At 35.9% G+C, this 23,218-nt stretch overlaps 1 protein-coding gene across 1 annotated transcript in view; it reads left to right on the plus strand.

Moving 5' to 3' along the window:
- Positions 1-23,218, plus strand: part of LOC108358435 (Down syndrome cell adhesion molecule-like protein Dscam2) — a 147,493-nt gene that overhangs the window by 100,588 nt on the left and 23,687 nt on the right. The window contains 1 exon segment of the mRNA XM_017609764.1: positions 16,860-17,264. Coding sequence (XP_017465253.1) covers positions 16,860-17,264 — 405 coding nt within the window.

Below are 23,218 nucleotides of genomic sequence, written 5' to 3' on the forward strand. Positions count from 1 at the left end.
TATAATTGAAAATATTTTTTTTTAGTATTATACCACTTTCTTAAAATTTGGTTTCACCCTGATCTTTGTCTTTACATATGTTTATTTCTACCTCGATTTTCTTCTAAACGCCTATCCCTTCATTATATTTTTATCTACATATTCACCTTTCCTTATATCCTTGTAAAGGTGAATATGTAGATGAAGGAAAACCGTTGCTGAACAAGTTTCTTTAATTCAGTATCAATATTAAAGCCCACAGTAAGAACGCACTTTCTAACCAACCAATTCCAACGCCGCTTAACCCACCGTTACTGAGATAAGTTTTACAACACGAGTCTTCGTTCTTAGCTTGAAGTAGACCACTTTCATTTTTATGAAACCAAACTCTTCTTAAACCAGGGGCGAATTGCGGACTAGTTTTTGTGAACCAGCCTAATATACATATGAACATACATACATATGTATATTCACATACATTTGAAATACCTACTTTCACACACGCACACCCACTTCAAACTAAGTATTTTAATCGTTCAGCTATTTTTTTTTTGTATTTTATTTAATGCTACTTTTCCTTTCACATATTTTTTTTCGATTTCATATCGTGGTGTTTTCTTTTTTTCACCGCTATCTTTCTGTTATTCCTGTGCATTCGGCGTGTGCATGTTTTTCTTCTTTCTCGTGTGCACTTCGTTATTGTTTGCTTTTCCTTATTGGCTTGCACACGCACAATTTTTCTGCCAGCAGAGTATAAAGTTGCAGCAATAAGTGCACGTGCCGGCATGTTTATATTTTATTTTCTTGCACACAAATTTTATTTTTTTTTTTTGTATTCGAATTGTGTTTTCTTTGACATGTCACACAGAAGTATTGATGAATTTTTAAAATGCAATGATAAATGGTAATTAAGTTTATTCGAGCGCAAATAATAAAAGAGTTGTTTTTACAAGTACTCTTATAAAACACGGCCTTAACGAAAAGTGTAACTTAAAAAAAAAAAAATGCATTAAAATACGCTTAAAGCAGCGCATTTTTCCACTCCCCTAAGATACGAAAAAATTCTTATGGGGTGTTAACAGTGCATCGTTTCACAAAGGACTAATTTGCTATGCACATTCGAGCTGTTGTTTCTTCATTCGATTCCATCTAAAATATCCAACCATCTCTTCCTTCAGCATCGCCGAACTTTGCATACTAGTGACTCATTTGCATATTTGTGCTAAAAACCTAAACCAACAAAAAATAGTTAGTCTGTTCCGGGGCTGTCCACAAATAACCAGCATCCACGTGCATACTTACCAACTTATGTACATACATACTTCTGTATAGTACGAAAATATCCAGTTGGAAAGTAATCCATCAATGTCATTGTCATGTCAACGTTGCCATTGATGTTTGCTATAAGCGCTTGTGGTAATCTTTCTGTAACCGGCGTATAGGGTTTAAGGGTCCACTGAAGTCCGTAGCGTCTGTTCACCATGAGGTGCGCCTGCAAGCGTGTGTCTGTCATGGAATAAGCGGCGCACTATAAAGACGCATAGCTAATGCAATTCTCTGACTTTATGGTGGCTGCTGTAGTGTAGTGGTTAGAAGTGCGCTCCGCAGGGCCTGGGTTCAAGCCCGGTTCAACCTAACATAAAAAAAAAGTAAAAAACGTAAAAAAAAATTTCTATGGCCCCTCGACAGGCATTCGCAAACCTCCGAGTGTATTTCTGCGTTAAAACTCACTGATTTCCTTTCAGCCGCTACTGATATCGGCCGAATTCTCGGGGTACTTAGTGTAACCCAGTTTCAGCGGAGTCCGGCCCGAGCGGACGACTCCTTTCTCCGCTACACGCAAATCATTTATGGGTAGAAAACGAAAATTGCTCCTCAATTCCAGCTCAACTAGAATTACAGGGCCACCTAGTTGTATTACGGCAGATAAAACAAGTAGACAAGTAAGGACATAGCAGGGGCGGCTGCAGCCAAAACCATTATTAAAATGATATGCCCTGGTACGGTATATACAAAGGTTTGTACCGCTGGTTAACCGAACGGAGAGGCCGGTAGCGAACACAGCGAAGATGCAAATTTTATTCGAAAGTAAAACCCTGATGGTTCCAATAAGGGTCCCACATGTTATGCTCATGTTTATGTCAACAACCACCTCTTTACATGCGCCCTTAACCCAACTCAACTTACACATTTCTTCCTTTGATCCGACCGCATCGAAGCAACAAGTTTCCGAGGTCTACAATTAGTTGAGCTTAACGACAACGATTGAAGATAAGCCAATTGTAAGCAGCTGCTACAACAACAACAGGACGTGCACTAAATTAAAAAGTCTAGATTTCGAAATCGAATTTTAAAGTAATTTTAATGTTGCTTTGCCCCAACGAACGGGGGAGGAAGACGTGGTCACGTTACCAAAAAGACGCAAATTATCGACTCGGAGTCTGAAATAGATCCCATTTTAATGACAGTTGAAAAGAATAAAGAATACAGGAGCCGCTATATTGCAGGTTGGTCAATACGGAGTAAATGGGTCCAATAACGAAAAGTTAGCCATTATATAGGCATGGGAGTACCGACAAGATTAATTGTGGCTTCCGATATTATTTAGTAGAAACTTTTAAAAGGAAAATACACATCCAGAAAATGCTAAACAGCTTGTAATTCTGCCAATAACTTGAATTATATTGGAAGTTGGAAATATTGGCCGGCGTTTCAAAATTTTTAGCTACATCCTTCCAGCTAACGCTAAACTCGTTTTTCGATTTCCTCCAGCACGAATCGTATACGTTAAAAAAATTTGGATTATTACATGCGTACTGATTTTAAAAGTAGTTACTGCATGCTGTTAGTCTCTCGATGACATGACTGAGACATACTGAAAACATGCTCTCCGAGATTTTGCTCGCAGCGAAATCAAAAGCAACCGTAAGACAGATAAGCTTGCGAGTCGCGGCACAACATTTCGGAATACCACATATGTATATGAGTTAGTAATGCAGCTGACACTTGTCACTAACGATGATGACAGAACACCTTAATCTTAAAATTGAAGAAATCCGCATAACTATGGAAGCTTTCACCAAAATCTACCTAATATCATTACAATGGACTAGGCTCCCAAAAGAACGATTGCTGCTCAAGTCGCATGGGCATGAGTGGAGAGAAAGTCATATCCAACAACTTCTTTTCCATTGCCCAGTACTAGCCAAATCTTAGATCAACATACATATATTAGAAGTCTTCTCATATTTCTTCTAAGCTCTTATTGGTCTTATTTAAACGGGATTACTTTATTTAGAGAAACCTACTCTGCGGTATGAGAAAGGTCTGGCTCCTAGGTGGTCGACATCAGCACTGTTGCCTAACGTACTCTATGTATACATACAGTATTGGCCAATACAATAGCACCCCCATTTCAAAGTCATATTGTTTGCCACTCATGTTTATTTATTTATTTTTAAGAATTTTCAATTAAAATACAGTTCATTCTCTGACAAAACTCACATAAACTTAAGTTTAAAACTTTTTAAAAGTCCGCAAAAAAGNGGCTAATGTGCTCTTGTTATTTTGTAGGATTATATATACGACCACCCACATTTTTCTAGTAAGATGAACTTTTTCTTTACTTTTCCAAAATGAGCAACTCAGACACGTGAGAGATGTTGCATTTCTCGACCAGCGTGGAGTTAAAGGGATATCGATTTTCTCGAAGTAGAAAAATATACAATCTCCTTTTGGAAATATCAGCGTATTCCTAGTGGGTACCTTTATACTTTACATGCACACACTTTTTTTTCTATTTCAAATTTTTTTATTGGCTCTATTGCTTTTTATGTAAATTATTACAATATGCGGTTCTTTAGTAAACCTGTGAAGCATGTATTTTCGCAATTTTTTTTTTTTTGAATTTTTTGTGCAACTCTTTAGAAGGGGTGTATTTTTGATACAACAATGTAACTTCCAACTGAAAGCAGCAGCGCTTTTGGGGCGTTTAATTCGCACTTTGTTGCTATATGTACATATGTACATGATTTCAACTACCAGTACTTGAAATGAAACAAGAAATGTATTCACCAGGAATCTCTGCATATTTTTTCACTTTAGTAAATTTTAAATAAACGTAAAAATACTCGCAGAATAAGTTAATAGTAAAAAACAATATTTTTAAAGCAAGCTTTCTAAATATGAACGAAATCGGACCATAAATACTGGTTTTCCAAACATCTCGACTTCGGCGCCACATTAATTAATATGCGTCCAAAACTAGAGCCTTCGATTTCCCGAGATTGTTCGAGAAGCAATTTCTCGCGAGGAACGCTTTCTCACGAGATTCTCGTGTATCGAAAAACTCGTTATACTCGCGAGCTTCTCAATGATCAATTTAAGGAAGCGTATTTAATTTAGGGTATTTAAACCCTGAATTGTTGAATTTCTTTCAAGCGCAATACTCGTCGCTCTCCAGAATATCAACCATGTGCATTGTCCTTTCAAGTGAAATCTGTATTGTCCAGCCATAGGGAGGAGCTTTACAAATACCAGATTGCACCGTACCTCTCCATGTATTACTTTTACTCAATTTCTTTGCCGGAGGCATCAATTGCAAATAATGCACATACATACATACACAGCATATTGTATGCACATTAGGGTGGTCCAAAAAAAGTAAAGTAAATTTAATGCTCTCACCCCCTAGGATTGTTCTATACCGAAAAAAAGTATACCCCTGTTTTTTTATTTTAAAATCAAAATATATTTAGAGGTCGCTCAAAGCGCTTAAAGTTTCCCATGTATTTTGTATGGTGAAAAAAAGACTTTTCGTAGAAATGGCATAGAATCCATGAAAATCCAAATTTTTAAATCTGAAAACTCTGCTTCTCTTCAGAAGACTTCAGAGAATAATGTTCAATTGTTTATTTAAACATTTTTTAGTTTTAACTATTTTTTAAGGGTCTCCGAAATATCCCCAAAAAAATCAAATATACAAAAAGAAATATACAAAAGAAAAAAAGAAAAATAGTTAAAATTAAAAAATGTTTAAATAAACAATTGGGCCGTATTCTCTGAAGTCCTCTGAAGAGAAGCAGAGTTTTCAGAATGAAAAATTTTGATTTTCATGGATTCTATGCTATTTCTACGAAAAGTATTTTTTCCCCCATACAAAATACAGGGGAAACTTTGAGCGCTTTGAGCGACCTCTAAATATATTTTGATTTTAAAATAAAAAACAGGGGTATATTTTTTTTCGGTATAGAACAATCCTAGGGGGTGAGAGCATTAAATTTCCGATTTTACTTTTCTCCCATATATATTTGGACCACCCTAATGTACATACATCGAACTAAATTCTTCTTATACGCACAACGTTTTTTTTTTTTTTTGTTTGTGACAATAGAATATTTAACATTATTTCTGTTTGTGTTTTTAATACGTTCGATATGCTCTTACATACTAGGTATGTCTCGATAACTACTCAAAATTGGTCGTGAGAATGGCGATACCCGAGATTGTGTCGGGAACTCGCTTACTCGATTTACCGGGTATCGAAATGCTCGAGAATGTGCGAGCAGCAAACGAAAGCCATATTCTAAACATGAACCAAATCGGATTACAAATACGGGTTTTTGAAATAGTATCTCGAATACTGCGCCACCTAACGGATTTATTCATTTTTGTATTGTATTGCTATCGGGTTCGGAGCCAACTGTGAAATTTCAAGTCTCTAGGTCATCGAGAAGTTGGTTAAAAATTGATTGCGAGTTTTACCTCAAACAAACATACAGAGCAAGTTAAATAAAAGCTTTAAAAAGAGAAGCGAGTTACGGCATACTTTTTAATTTAATGACTAATCTTATATACAAATAGTTCTAGAAAGGTTGGAAGGTTGGATAGGACCTTTGTGAATTAATGATATGTATATTAGAATGCATCACCAAAAAAAGTTGCGGTTTTTCCGCCGGGACTAAAAAATTTATTATATTTTAACACGTCCACCGAATTATTTCGGAAAAATATTAAGATTTAAGCGAGCTGGACCGATTTGAAAATACCTGCAAAAATGGAGTTTTTTATGAATAAAAATAGTTTCTTAAAGAACTTATTGAAAAAAGTCCCCTCAGATGACAAAACAGATTAGGCTTAAAAAATCTGCAAAATATTTAAAAATCTTGAGATTTTTGATGCTGCTGTTTTACTTTTTTCAAAGATTGATTCACGAAAAACTTAAATAACTGGGCCAAAACTATTCTAATTTAGACTTATGGGATCTCGGTAGAAAGGTATTTTCCCACTATTTTTATTTGTGTGCAAAAAAAAAGTCAGTCGTGTCCCAATTTTTTTTTTTTAAACCTACACATCTTAATTCAACAGCATCTCATTATTACGATTCCGTTCAAAATTGTTTTATATTTTTTTTAATATTTTTATGTATATTTTTAAAGCTTAAACCGTTTTGTCATTTGAGGGGATTTTTTCAAAAAGCATCTTTAAGAAACTATTTTTACTCATAAAAACTCCTCCGAAATATTTTGGTGGACGTCTTAAAATACAGGGTTTGAAAATGCTGTAATTTTTTAATTTAATTTGCTTTTGCTGTGCTTTGACTTCGGGATTTATGATATCGAAATATGTATATATGTAGATATACACCATGCTGCAAAACTTCATGTGCACAGCATAGTCAAGCAGATCACAGCATAGAAAAAGCACAATCACAGCAAATCGTAAGCAATTAATTTTTTTCAATAAACTGCCGATAAAAGGAATACAATTTTCAAAATCACAGCAAAAGCGAAGCCGTTCGAATGAAAGTCAAAAATTTCAAAGCAAAGCAAAATCAAAAATAATAGTACTGTTAATGCTGTGCTGACAGTTTTTCGAACCCTGTTAAAATATAATAGATTTTATAGTTCCAATTGAAAAACAGTACCGATTTTTTTTTATATGGGGAGTGATGCAGTCTAATATATATATGTATAAATGCGCCGTAATGCGCGGAAAAAATGGTTGCCAAACTATACAAAAAAAAAAACTTTATTGTCGAATATAAAAAAAGTCTCCTTTATACTGTACAATACTGTACAAAAAAAAAAATGTTCGACTAACTTTTTTCTTTTGTTTATTAGGTACGGACTTAAAGTCATACAAGTGTCTCTCCCCGAAATAAGTAAATTTTGAGTATCTCTTGCTGTAAAACAAGTAATTTTTAAGCAAAAAACAAAACCGACTTCAATTCTCGTACACAAGTTTAAGATTACCGTTAATTTTTTACTAATCACTGGATCATCGCATCAAAACCAAATTAGTATGGGACCACCTTGTTAAAACAAGAATTATAGAAATCGGTTGGCGTGGTCCCAAGTTATGCGGTAACGTACTTAAAAAAAAATAAAAGATATTCAGACGAATTGATAACCTTCTACTTTTTTTGAAGTCGGTAAATGTCGGTGGATGTCGACCACAGCGAAGGAAAGGAAAAGGCCATATAATTTGCGGAATCTGCTCTGAAATGTATTGAGGATGCAAAACCTTTATTTACTGAAATACCAATACCAATTGTAGGAGCGGAAGAGCGTCACATTCAAATGAAGAAGTAAAAAACAAAATGGAATATAAAAATAAGGCCTAAAAAAATTATGTAATAACTAAAACTAATAATAACACTAAATCTATTAGAAAAAGCGACCCAAGGCTGTTGCAGTGAGTGTTACGACAAAAATTAAAATTTGCCAGCCTTTTTTTGGATTGTGACGTTCTTCAAGCAAACAAACAATATGTATTTAATCCATTTTTACATTTAAGAGCTAAAACTAAGTTCTCAATAATAACTTATTTACATATCAAAAACTGGTTGGGTTGTTTATTAAAACTGTATAAGTTTAGAAAAAGTCGAGAGGATCGAAATTTTCACTAAACGCTCGAAATTTTTAAGAAAAACCTTTCGAGTTTAAAGTTTTCCGGCTTTTTTTTTGAGCTTAAGAGAATCAGCCAAATATTATTAAGTAATTACAATATGATACGTTTTTTCGCTAATAAATATTATGTACGCACTTACTTTTATATAAAACTCACAAAATGAAAATTATCATATGGAAGTGCTCACACCGCACTTCTCTGCACCTCTTCACCTGCTCACCTCATGCGCACTCACTCGATCACGCCTGTTTGCTTGCAAAAACGTTTTCGCAACTGATCAGCATGCAGCACAAGAAAAAAAGCTCGAATTTTGCACAACGTTAAACTCAAATTCCCCCACCCCCACTAATAAACCCTTAACCGCCTTTTCCCCGCCCCACCCCCCCCTAAAACTATTTTCTGCATCCATTTTTACTGCATAGAAATATTTACTGTATTCATTTCAGCAAGGCATCTCTATTTACCCTCTCTCTTAACTAACTATTAAGCTCACATTCATTGCAATGCACCGAATTTTTTTTAGCACAACATTTATGTTTTTTCTCTTTTAACTGTTTTCACAAGTTTTTCGTCTCTTTCTGCTACCTTCGCTTTGATTTTCTAATTTGTGATCTGTTTTTATTTCTTCTTTCTGTCTCCACCATTTATGTTGTGTGCATTCCACGATTTGCATTTTTATAAAAATTTTGCATTTCTCTGCATCTGAACCTGCATTTGTATTTGCATCAGCATCACAGCAACAGCAAAAGCATTGCGCATTCGCGACGCGACGTCATGGTGCGGCGCTCAAATGGCGCTCACCGCACAGTTGTGTGTTTTGTCAACATTCAACGTTCATGCGACGTACACACACACAACGCAACCAATAACCTGTCAGCTGTTATACTTTAATTCGTCACTCATACGCCCTGGCATACGTGCGTAATATTTTGTAGGTATGTACGTTTGTGTAGTGGAATTAACTGCATGATGCAGCTGGTTGCAGCTGTGTGTGGCCGTCGTTTGGGCGTACGAGCAAGACAGAATCCTCATTATGGGGCATTGTGTTGTGTGACATGCGGTCGTCCTTGGCTAAACAATGTTTATGGGTAATGGTCAAGTGGTTTGCGGTCAAATGATTTATACGAGAGTTTGCATTGAACCAAATCGAAAATACAAAATCAATATGAGTGCGTGCAGTCATACAAAAATATTGGTTTGTATAAAAATTTTAAATGTGGGCAGCAAAAGTACAAGGCGCAACATCGATGGCTACGATTAGAACAGATTAAAGACTATTTGGAATGTTTTTATTAGAAAATACACACCCAGCTGTCGCTGATTGTTAAGAGTAAATTTCAAAACATTGTAAACATAACACGCACAATAACATTTCTAAACTGATTTGAAAATACTGAAAGTTTTCTAAATCTTATGGACTCTAATGTCCGTTTATTTATTAAAAGTTGCATGTTAACCAGCAATGATTCCCAGCACTCGGCTGATTTGTCTCCCTGTGACTTCTATCTGCTCGGTAGAATTCAGCACTGCTATGCGAACGTTAAAGCCTTTCCAAAGTACTAAAGGCAATCGAAGACTTGCAGCGTATTCGTTTCTATCTAAAACGTTACCTTCTCTTTGCCATCTACGCGTAAATACCAAAAAATTACCCCTTTTTAAGACTTAGAGCCGTCGGTGTATATTGAAGTTCAGTCTGAATAAGGACCTAAAACTATTGGTTTTCACATTCTAACTGCACACTATAGAAAAATTCTCTTCAGACCTTTGTTAAGGAAATGAACCGCTCTGAAGGTATCACGAACGATGATACAAGGCCAATGTTGTCAGAATTTCCATTTATGGATGGCAATTTGAACTGATTTTCAAAATTTTAATTAAGGCGACTTTAAATCGCCAACTCAGCACAAAATTTAGGAACGACATTTAGTCGACATCCTTTGACCAAATGGCTAAACGGGAAGAGGAGTGATTTCATACTGGTTGCAAATGGCGGATGAGCTCTTCTTGATGAGAGTCGAATAAAATTAAATTAATTTTCTAGCTAGGAAGCTAATCGTTTTGAATTCCTCTTTGCATCAGCATGAATGCACATTAGAGTGGTCTAAAAAATTTTTTTTTCGAGATAGGGTTTGGGGCACCTTCCAAAATTTTTCCTCTTAGCCAAAGAGGCGCTGGTATCAAACTTTACTCTTTTTATGTATAAAATTAGACGATGCTCATATGCTACTCTAGAAGTAAATAGTGTGTATATACATACATTAATCATACAATTGGTTAAGCAACCTAAAAAAATTTTAAGTTTAAATTATCTAAAATAATATCACAAGCTTCAGTTGTCATGGCAACAGTGGCTTAAAAAAAAAATCACCAATATTATTGCCCTGCTTTCCAGTACGAAAGCTTTAAAGAACCCTTGTCCACTAAAAAAATGAAGGCCTCTATAAAATTTGTATGTATGTACAAATGTACTTAATTATATAACAAAACATAAACTTGACCCTTATCGAAATGTCGAAAATTTGATGGAAATTGAAACCACAATTCGAAAAACAGGTTAACAAACGCAAACCACGCAACCACAACTCAAATTCAAATAGGCAAATGGCGCAAATCGCTCCGAGGAAAACCGCATGAAACTTACACACGTTCACTGGAAAGAAAACATAAATGAAAGTGTCACGCCCCCTAACCACCTAAAAGCGTGGGCATTTGGCGCAAATGCAAGTTCTCAATTGAAAAACAAAATAAAAAAAAATAAAAATAAAAATTTAATCCACAACATTGTTTGTGCATTAAATTTGCGACAAAAGGCAAGCAATGACATTTGGTTCATTAGGAATAACTTTATTTTTAGTTAATTTTTCTCTTAACTTCGTTTTCACAAATTAAAAGCTCTGTTTATGTAATTCTAATAACAAAAAACATAGTCATCTTAAGAATTTATACAATTTTGTATTCGCTGAGTAAATAAAGCTTCCGCGTTCAATTTCATGCGTACATTCGATTGTGTTCCATTCCATTTCGTTCCGCTCCATTTCGATATGTTTACGTCCAAAAGTTCCACCCAAGATTACACCATTCTCATTCGCACGTGATCTGAATGTCGGCGACCGCACGAGCATACAATGTGTCATTGGCACCGGTGACCTACCGCTCACATTCACCTGGCTCAAGGATGGACAACCGCTGCAGCAAATGGCCGCAGCCATCACATCCTCCTCAGCGGCGGCCACCTCAGGGCATAGTCGCCTGATTGTTGGTGGTGGTGGTGGTGGCGGCGGTGGTGGTGTTGTTGTTGGCATTGGTAGCGGTTTAAACTATGTGTTCCGCGATGGCGGTGGTGGCGGCGGTGTTAGCGGTGGGCATCATAGTGGTACCGGTGGCGTTGCTGCATCAGGTCCATCAGGCTCCACGTCCTACGACGACGATTCGGCCTCAGCATCAGCAGCTGCGGCGGCATCTATGTCAACGAATGCGGATGGTAGTAGCGGTGGTCTAGATGGTGGCGCTGGCCAAGTGACAATTCGCCAAAATGATGATTTTACCAGCGCCCTCAGCATCACAAGTGTGACGCGAGCACAGAGCGGCACCTATACATGTCGCGTCCAAAACGATGCCGCCACTGTATCGCACTCTGCACAGCTACGAGTCAATGGTATTTTGTTGTTATTTTTATTTTATTTTTTTTTTTGTGATTGTAATTAAATGTTTTGCATTGTTTGCTTGTTCCACGTATGTATGTATTTGTAAGTTTTGTAGGCATGTATGTAGAGTTGGCTTGGTCGACATTCATTTAACGCTTGCTTGAGCAAATTGCTTGCATGTTTTTACAAAATTTTATCTTATGTATATTTTTACGTGCCTATGTGTGAGCATATTTGAGGCACTTTGCATGTTTGCCTGCTTCGTTTATTTATTTTCATTTTATTGCCATTTTTGGCCATTTTCATTGTTTGAGTTTTTTCTACTGTTTTCGTCTAAATTTTTGGCAAAATTTATAGCCAAATTCATGTTAGAGCACATAAAAGCACATTCACAGATACATACATATGTATGTATTTTGATCTATAAGTTCGTATATATGTAAATGCATGCCTTCCATTACGTGGAAAAATAGTATAGTATAGAAAAAAATTTTACTTACGTACATTCATACATATATTCTTCGTTATTGGTTGTAAGTGTTATAAATGAATGGATTCACTGGCGCACATATAATTGCAATACATATATATAACGGGTATTTGTATAGCATTTTTTCTGCCCATGTAAAATACATATAAATTGTATTCGCTAGTATTTATTACCCATTTTATTTTTTGGGCAAATAATCTTTTTGTATTTCAATTTCAGCCATTGAATAAAATTTATATATGAATATATAGATATATATATATAGCACAATAGATATTTATCACAAATACACAGTTACATTCAAAGCTCTCGTTGAAAATAAATTCGTTTTTAACACCATCTACATACAAATATAGTCCATATATAGTGATATCAATACCCCGTGTATAAAAGACTTAACCTTAACACTTTGACTGCCATGGAATTTTTAGCAAGTTAATAAAAAATATATACATGACTAGCTCGTGCCGCAGCTTTCTCCGCGTGCTGTTCGTTTTAATATTTGTGCTCAATTTCTCCCTCATATAAACAACTTTCGAAATAAAGCCTTGGGCCCCATATAGTAAAATTTCCTTTTTTAAACGTCTTTCGTTTGATATCACTGATATCACCTATGCATATCTATTTCAAGAGATCAAATTTTTGTTTTTAAAGAGGTGGCAATACTCGAAATAAATAAATGAATAAAAAAATTTATTTTAAGTTAAAGTTTTCTTAAACTTGTTTTGACAAATGACATCAAGTAAAATTTCATTTAACTTTTTCCCCTCTTCAAGTATGTGTTCGAAACACCACTTTCCTAAACATCTTTCGTTTTAGCTTTTAAATAGGTGGTAACCCTTTTAATAAATATTTTCGAAACATACTTTTTTGTAAACCTCTTTCGTCAAAAGATGTCGTATATGTACTGTAATATTTAATTTAGCTTAGTAACTAAATTAAACTTGCATTATAAACAGGTGGCAACCGCCTTTAAAAATACTTTCTAAGGCGTATTGCGTCAGATGATGTCAAACGCTTTAAATAAAATATTTTCGAAAGAAAGCCTTCATAAACCGCTTTTGTTTGGCATTCGTAAATATATTATTTAACCTAAAATTTAAATGGAATTTGGTTTTTGTTTTAGTTTTGGCAACCACGTCTAAAAATATTTTCGAACTAAATCATGTTACGTCAAATGATGCCGAATTCTGTTGTCTTTAAATTAACTTACTGAATTAATTTTAAAAAAGGAGTCAAGGCTCTTTTGATTATTATTTTTTTTTGTGAAACAACTTGTTTATTAAATTGAATTTGACGGCTTCAATTCTCTTTGGGACCACGGTTTTTTGGCATCATACTGGACAAAAGGGTCGAATTTTTTCTGATTTTTGACTCACGTATTCTAGGTGTTCTTTTAAGCATTGGCAAGCATTTAATATAAATTTGAATCCTAGATACTTGATGAATATTACCCAGTTTCGATGGTTTGAGGAAAAACAAATTTTTCCCTAGCGCGATCTGTCAACGCCCTCAGACCATATTTTGGCCATGAAAGAGCTTCTCGCAAACTACCACTTGCCATTCGGAGGTAGCGAAAAAAATTGCTTCTTCCATTTGTATTTGTTCTTTCTTTCTAACAATTCTAGAAAATACTGTACGCCAAAATGTATATTTAATGAAGCAGTCTGATTTCCTACTAGTGTACCTATGCTAAGGGAGGATCTGTGGAATTCGCACTCTACAAAGTTATTACCGATATCGAAAAAAAACTTGGCTTCCCAAGGCTAAAATAAAGTATTTAACTAGATGTCGAAGAAGTTTTCCCAGAAGCGTTGGCCTCTGTTTAGCTTTGTCCGTCTTCAAATAATTCGTTTGTATCTGCAGATATGTGTCAAGAGATACTACACTAGGAGGAATACTTTTCTCCGCTTGTGCAATACAGCGGTGAACATCCTCCAAATACTTACGCAGATGACCGGGGCCTAAAAGTAACCGACAAATATCCACACAAGTTTTACTTGCACTGCTGCAGAACGACTTAAATATTGTGGGGTATGGACGAAGGAGTGTAGTGCCAATCGGGAAAAAAATTTAATGTTCCCTTTACAAGCAAAACTGAATTGTGTACTTTGAGTCAAGTGAAAATCTTGAGGACCAACCCATGAAGGGCATTACCGCTCAGTACGCTTGCACAGAGCGATCTCAAATCTCACATAGTGCACTGTTTTCATACGGCAGCCGTAAAACTTGTCAAAGTACAAAGGCCGTCCTGCATAGTTATCGCGGATGCGCTGTCTTGCACGCTCTATAAACCTCAAGAAACCCTTCTCCAATGTCTTTCAATAGACCTTTTTGGAAAATTTCAGACGAGCTGTAATTATGTATGACTAAATTGATTACAAAATCGCAAACGCACCAGATCCTGCCATTTCAATGTTCTCACCAATTCCGCCGACACCGAAGACTCCAGCCTACAGAACACCTCCTTTCGGTATTGAGAACAAGTTCTCCACACTTACTCCTTTTGAGAATGATGGAGAATGCAGTTTGGTTTATCAACTCTTCTTTTTACCTGCGCACAGCAACTATCTACTGTAATAGCTAGCGGTGTGAAAACTTCTCAAAGTGGCAACAGAATGTAGGAAAGTCCCTATCAAATTTAAAACCGAATTTGCGTGTGGACCAAGTCAAAGAGATATACGGGGTAATTGCAATGCCAGGCGAACTTGCGAGGACGAAAACCTGGACATACTGCCTGCAAATCATTGCTTAAATTACATTTCTTCGATGAGGCAAATAAAATATCGACGACATAAGCCACTTGTTGGGCTACCCGAGAGATCTATAGAGATCTGGCCCACTTTCATTCGTTTATAATATCCACTACTTAGGCTAGTCACCGAAATTGTGACCGGCCATTGGCAAATGGATTAACCGACCAACGTTTTCTGCTACAGTCGCCGTGATGAAAAAACAAACGAAAGCATAGAGAATTATCTTTGCCACTGCTCTGTCCTTTCGTGGACTAGAATGCTAATTTTACCATCACTTCTTTGACTGCCTGGCGGAAACATTGGTTCAAACGCGCAATCAAACGCTACCACAATGGGCCCACAGTTACTAGTTCTGCCTCTCTCTTCTACCCGATGGAGATAGATGCACAGTTCTATGCAGAAACACCAAAATAACAAAAAATAATTTGCGAAATTAGTAAATAAAAAATTCATTTAGCGCTGATTTTTTTTTTGTATCTTTGTATCTTGAACGGTTTAAAATCAGCTAGAATTGTTCTAGCGGAGATCTTAATTAGCAGCGGAGTAAGCTTTTAACTACTAAGGGCAGTTTTCTATCCAGCCTGGTAAAGATAACCGGCGCTTTGACCGGTCATCAATTTTCCACAGGCAGTCGAGAAAACGGCCCTAAGAGCACCTTGGCAGTCAAGGTGTTAAAAAAATCTCGAAACGACAAATCTTTCTTTTTAGTATCACTTTTGTGACAAATACTTATTTATTTACGTACAAAAGTAAGTATGTACCGACAAATATCAGCAACATTAAGCTGTAGTTTAATGCTATCGATGAATATACTGCGGTTTTATGCTTATGCATACGAGTACGTATGTAAGTTTGTATCATGTAGATATTATTTAAACTTTTTGAAAGTTAAAGCTAAACTTAGAAAAGTTTTAAACCAAACTAAAATTGTTTTCAGTCTGCTTTGAATGTATATGTGTTTTACCAGTGAGGTAATGGAGTTGGCTATAGCCGCTTCGCTCTGGTTGTAGAATTTTCTAAATATAATTTACACATATCATAATAATTTTGATTGAGTTAAATTTTATACAAACTCAATTATTTATCACTTAAAAGTTTATAGTACGATATATTTTATATTAAATGGAAGCAAATGAAAGAAAATCTCAAAAATTGGTTGGGTTTATCAAAGGGTAAATATGAAAATTACCAAAAATTGTGTATTTTAGAAATTTAGAATCGACTTCCAAATCGATAAAAATATTTTTTGTTCCCGAACTCCAATCTGTTAACAATTTACTGTCATATTAAGGTTTCTGCGATAATCGCGTATATTCAAAAATAATAACACAGTGGTCGGATTTTAAAGTTGTTTTTTTGGCAACGGTTTTTATAGTTTATCTAACTTAATTGGAGGCCTTTAAATTCAATGGCGTCCCCCGTTTTGTAAGATTGACTTCAGTTCTACATAGATAACGGCATTGGGAGTTTCCCCTGGGGGTCCTTGAGAGCATATTTGGAAACAGCTTTACATCATAAATTTTAAAATGGAAAATCTTTTAAATTTTAATATTTGTTTAACGTAGGGTATTAAAAATAATTGACATTATTATTATATTAATCCAGGCCATGAGTCTGTGTGCCAAGTTGTATTCAAATACATCCAGTCGTTTTAGCGTGAAAGAGCTGCCAACATACTTATCCACCACACAGTCACAAGCTTTCACACTTATATTATTAGTACTTACTAAGGATTAAGTCCTAAATTTTATGATGCCAAATTGGTTTCCAATGAGATCTCAGTGGCTCAAGGGAAACTTGAAACACCGTTATCTCCGTTAAACTGGAGCGAATCTGGCAAACCGGAGGACGCCACTTAAAAGGCTCCAATTAAGTTAGATCAACTACCAAAAACAAACTTAGCCCAAGTTTTGAACTTACACAGTGTAATCTGTGACTCATTAACGAGTATAGGTAAAACAGACCCCGTTTAGTTTTCAGTTTAATTCCTTATTCTAAACTTTCAACCTTTTCTAGCTATCCATTTTATTTCTAGATCCAAGTTTTTAAACATTTCCATATTTAAATCTACACATTTAGTTCCCCCACGCATTTCACCATTCAGTTTCGAAGAGGAAATCACCGAGGGTATGCGCACCCAGCTTATGTGCTCAAGTAGTCAGGGGGATCAGCCGTTCAACATAACATGGCTAAAAGATGGCACACCCATATTGGACAACGCTGTCCAACAAACACCCATCGTTAATATAGCAAATGAATTGGGTGGTGGTCGTTCACAGAGCAGTGGCATTGCCAGTGGCAACGGTGTTGGCGGTGGAAGAAGTTACAGTCCAACAGATGGCTCGCTCACCATCAACGAGTATGCACCATTTTCCAGTATCATCTCTATACATAATGTGACATCACGTCACAATGGCAACTACACGTGTCGTGTCAGCAATCGTGCGGGATCCGTTGAGTATACGGCGGTACTATCCGTTTCGGGTAAATTTGTGAATGAACTAATTGAATTAATATGGCACCAAGCAAACAACTAACTACATAATGTATGCAAATACAAAATCGAGCACTTGCTTCACGCTAATGCACTTTACAGAAATACATAATTAATTATGTACTTATGTATATTTGGCACCAAAACAGTATATGTTGCAGCACCAAATATTAATACGTATGTAGTATGGCACCAAATATTTGAAAAAGTAATATGTATATTGTAAAAAAATTTAATGTGTATTGTACTTTGATTGGAGGGAGTAATATTTACATACAAAGGTATATGGAAGGAAACATCAATGGTGTTACGAACTTGAGCCTGACCACATCAAATATTTACCTATTTCCGTCTATAATACTGAAATGGCACTACTCGCATGAAAGGCAAGACTGCATTACCAATGTAAACATTTTAAGAAATAGCCATACAGCTTATAGCTTACTGAGGAAGAAAGTCTGTAGAAGTGGATAGAAGAATTGTATGAAGCATCCCGAAATAAAGAAGCGTTCGACTATGTTCAAACAGGCCAATTAGCTGTTAGGCAATTAAGCTTTAAATTGCGGCATTGCGTTTGGTGTTCACACACACGTCAGCTGCGCAATTAGCGATACGAAATCAGCTGCTGGATTACCTACAGTGATGGAAATGTTGGTACAATCGTACCTTTATTCAGTTTGAAATTACATTCGGTACAAACACACTAATTTAGGTACATTTGAAACGTAGCCAAATAACTTCTCAGGAAATCAGTTCTTATTTTTATTGGTGCAGGCAACTGGTTTAATAGCTTCCCTCCTTTGAGAAGTGGCATACAAATTATACAGAAGGGTCTTCAAAGTAACGTTACTGTAGTTGGTTTCACCAGATAGTTTTATCTCGCGCTGCTCGAAAAGGTTCTTTTCATAGCCAAAATTTTTTAATGTGAGTGCAGAAGTTGATATGGTATCGATGGGAATTGCTGTCCTCCTATTTTCTTTATAAAGAAATACATAATTACTTTTTAGGAACATCCATCTACTTTTAGGAAAAGTTTTCCGTAAATAAGGTACAATTCCCTGATGGAATATCAGCTGTAAAGGAGGACCAGAAACAAACAGCTGATTGCTCTTTGTTCAATAAACATACCTTCAAGTCAAAATTAAACATACCTATCAGGGTTGCATAGAGAATCTGTCACAAATTATTTGCCAATTAATTATTGATTGGCAATTAATAATTTGAATTTTTGTATGATAAATTGGGTAACAATTAAGGCTTAAATTGGTGAAAAGGTTCTTAATTGCCAATTAGGTGCCTATTTGAAAATAGTCTTAGCGTCGAGCAAATGCAATTTTCATTTTTGACAGGGCATTATGTCTTGAAGTTGGGTGCTGAAGACAGAAAAATAGAGGACAAAGAATAAAAAATAATGAAATGAGAAACCGAGAGGAAATAAGAAAAAATTGTATGCGTTTATGTGACAAATGAGTAACCGCTGTCAAACTTTGCTCAATGCCTGAGTCGGTCGTTGGTTAACCATCCAGTAGCTCAAATTGACAGTTTTATTTCCACCAAGTTCTGATTAGCTGGCTTCAAAAATTTAGTTTCATATCGTCGGAACAAAGGGTAAAAAACTTTAGTGTACATATATTTATGTTGCCACATGGAAAGCTTACTATTGAGTCCTAAAAATAGTCAAAATAGAAAGAAAACTTTCTTTATAAATATTTAAATTATGATCGATTTTAAGGTGTTACAGTTCGCTATTTAAAATCATGAAAATAGCTCATAGCTTACGAAACTTTTAATTTTTATGCGAACTAAATTTGAATTTAGTCAGGTAGAAATTGCCATGACTGTGTGCCATATATTTTACTTAGAAATATTTTTGCATTGTTCCCTAAGATGAGAGTTTCTCTGAATTACGATATGCAGAAGATGCAGATCTGGAATCGCTGCGAGCTTGATGTTATTCTCATTGCAAAGTAATGCCCACGCAGGTTTTTTTTTGTCTAGGATGACGCCCATGAAGAAGGAAACTCTCACGAGTGCTACCATAGCGGCATAGTAGCATGCACGACTTGCAGCCTCACGGCTCCTTTACGTACTACAATCTCTCCACAAACCACTCTCCCCGTGAAATTGCCATTCAAGGTATTACTTCACAAGGTTGGTTGGCTCAAATTCTTCTTGCGTATTGCGACGGCTACTTAGATGCTCAGTTCGTCTTACATCTACATACATATATGTGTGTGTGTGTGTAGATGAATGCGTGTGACATGAGCGCATATCTTCTGCCAGTTTTCACCTGACGCTAACATATAATCTAGTTTGTCGTTGTGCTCTAGTGAGGGCAAGAGAACATTATGTGTTTCGGGTTTTTCCTTATTCCTGTGCACCTCGAACGTTAGTTGATATGCCGAACTCTATGGAGATCTCTTCATGAGACCTATTCAGCCATTTTTCAAGGTTGGGGATGAGCTTGTGGGTCCATCTCCCTTTTCTGATTTGTCTCATCGTTTCTGCCCGATTACCATAGCTCGACGCCTTTCTTCTGTGGCTATTATATTTCGCGTTGGACTATCGCTGTTGTCCGACAGGCGATTATATGTATATTTCCACGCAGGCTAGTCGTTGGAGTTTACAATGGTTGCCTGCATGGACTTCATTTATGTGTTGTTCCAGCACAATGGCCCGACATATATTGGACGGATTTTTGAAATGGTTTCATAATCCAGCTAGCCAATTTAGTTGTTTCCCATTAGTTTCCGCCAGGTCAAATTGAAGGTCTTGGCCCCTTGTATAGCTTTATCTAGGTGCGAGCTCCATAAGATCTTTTCACAAAGTACAGTTCCGGGCTATTTGGTTTTTTAATAGAAGTGTATTTTTTATCCCTGAAGACATGGCTCTAACAGTTTTTTCCTTTACTGTAGAAATCAAATATGTTAGTGTTCTTTGACTGCATCATTTGGCGTCAGTGTTCAGCACACTCTCTAGGAGATTTGAGACAGTCTTCAAGCCGACCTCTGTTTAATATAGCAATGTTTTCCGCTTAGCACTTGTCGCTCAATAACCAGAGCACTTCGCCCCCTACGGTCGACCACAATAGAGGCGATATCACTGCCCCTTTGGGTGTTTTTTCGTTGCTGAGAAGCTGTCTTTTTCCAAGGTACATCAAAGTCATACTATATTTCCTGCAAGAAGCCCAAAAATTTGTTTCCATTTCTGTTTAGAAATCTTAGTTAGAAACATGTGTATCTATTAGTACTAGTGTTCGCCCAGCGGTTGAAATTCAACCTTTTAAATTAAGGGGNTCATCTGTTAAATTTGTCTTTAAATTCAGATTATTTAGGCAGCAACTGTGTACCCTCTTTTCCATTCCAGTTCAAAACGTCTAGGGAAAAAGTGAAAAGGCTGGAATTGAACTCAGTTCAATTAACTTTTACTTGCAATATTTCGAATTTCGCTTATTACTATATATATATTATAGAGTCCTCACAAATCATATCAAAGTACAATACATAGTACGCGACCGAACTTGTAAGGGCACTGCGACAACGCGTAAACGGGCTTAAGGGTAAAGTGCTCCTACAATGTGGTGCGCATACAAATTTTTTTAACTATCAACCACAAAGATATAAACATAAAATCATCAATTGATATGCACAAAGTAATTAAATTGTGAAATGGCGCATCTGCATCTTGAATTTTGGTGGAACATAGCGGCACAAAATCACAAAATGGCATGATAACATCGGCACTTGAGACACGACGCACCAAGCATTTTTAAAAGCAATTCGCAATCAATGGCACCGTAGCAAAAAAAAAATGCAAAAAAAGTGAAATAAATAAACCATTATGATATAAGAATTCCAACAAAAAATTACACAAAAAAAGGTGAAGAACCAACTGATAAAGTAAAAAAAAAAATAAATAAATAAAAGAAAAAAGCACTTTAGTGTTGACAGTAGTGTCACTATTACGCACCATATAATCAAACAACACAGCATAAGCATCACTACTAAAAACCAGCAAGCGCACCAATACTCTTACATATTATTTAGTTGGCACCATCATCTTCGTTTACATTAACCGCTAAGATAACGCTATTATTTACTAACCCCTATCATACATACAAATATTGGTCTGTATCCAACTTATTTGCGTTTGATTTCCATTTCAATTATCATTTAAACGATTTATTCTCTTAACACATTTCCATTTCCACCTTAATTTGCATACCTTTTGCGGCTATTGCGAAAATATTTATGCGGCGTTATCCAATTATTTGTACTGCAATGTATTTGGTTTGTTTACTTAATCACAAAACGTTTACGGATATTTATTGAAATCGGCATTAGCGCTGCGGCTGCTATTTAACTGTAGCATATTTTGTTCATACGATTAAACATATACAAAATGTTTTTACTGTTTTTTTTCCACGAATATTTGAAATAGTACTTATGTATGTACATTAGAGTGGTCCAAAAAAATTAAGTTGCAATTTTAATGCCGGCACCCCCTAGGATTGTTCTATATCGAAAGAAATATACCCCTATTTTTTTATTTTGAAATCAAAAAATATTTAGAGGGTGCTCAAAGCGCTCAAAGTTTTCCATGTATTTTATATGGAGAAAAAACCATATTTCGTAGAAATGGTATAAAACTCTTAAAAATCAATATTTTTCAGTCGGAAAACTGNCAACTTAACGTAACATAAGATGACATAACATAGCATAGCATAACATGACGTAACATAACATAACATAACATAAGATAACATAATATAACATAAGATAACATAACATAAGATAACATAACATAACATAGCATAACATTACGTAACATAGCAAAACATAACGTTACATAACACAACATAACANGTGATTCTAGCGGAGCCCAACAAAGCACGCCAGTCGTTACTTTTTTGCGCGAACTGATGCCAATTGGAAATGCCAAGTGGAGCCAAGCCTTTCTCCAGCTGGTCTTTATATCGCAGGGGAGGCCAGCATAGCGGCCCGCGTTAAATACTTTCAGAGCTGAAGCGTTTCCACACCATGTTAATGCTAAACTCACCTGCTCTATTTCTAATAAAACGACTACTTCTTCCCGCCGAATGTATTTTTTTTTTTAATATTTGGACATTTATACTTTAAATTAAAATAAAATTGTATTCATTGTAGAAGCAGCATTAAATTTGTATGAATAATAGCATATAGTATAAGCATATATAGTATTGGTTTAAAGTATTTTCATTCCACTTTTTACAAATTATCTTTTACAAAAATAGTTAACTTTAAAATTAACCTCAAGCTCTGATTAATAAGAAGAGCTAGGCAGCCATATCTGAGACATATCGGGTACACCAAAACATGATAACCTGGTACACTGATGGCTCATTGACTGAAGAAGGTATCGGGGTAGGTGTAGTTGTACCGAGGTTAAGATACAATGTAACAGCATACATTGGAGAAAGGCTTCTGATGAGCGGAAAAATACCTTTTGATATCCTCCTGTTTTGAAATGTTACTTGAAAGTGCTGAAACAGGAGTCATTAAGTAATGAAAAAGCTAATCGCTTACTTATGTTTGATTATTCTGTTTCAGAACGAATTCTAGACGATGTTTCCGAAAATCACACGCTGGGTCCACATCCTGCTCTAATGACGACTTTTGTTTCCATTTTCAAGCGTTCTTTTAGTTTTAACCCTTGCGAAATCAAGTTGTTCACATCTTGAATCGTTTTTTTAACTACAACTCTGACCGATTTTCAGTTGATTTTCCCAAATGTATCAAACAAGTAAATACTTGCACTTTGTAGTTGCGCACGCTTATCGAATTAAAAAACGTACTCGGTACTTGGTAGAGGTACTCGGGAATATACTTCTAAGTAATGGTGTCGGAACATCACTAGGGGTGCCTTGCTAAGTTTAATACTTTTGGTCTGACCAATCGAGTTTGGG

The sequence above is a fragment of the Rhagoletis zephyria genome, unplaced genomic scaffold (assembly GCF_001687245.7).
Source record: "Rhagoletis zephyria isolate East Lansing unplaced genomic scaffold, Rhagoletis_zephyria_1.1 Rzeph_scaffold_00255, whole genome shotgun sequence".
NCBI classification, from domain to species: Eukaryota; Metazoa; Arthropoda; class Insecta; order Diptera; family Tephritidae; genus Rhagoletis; species Rhagoletis zephyria.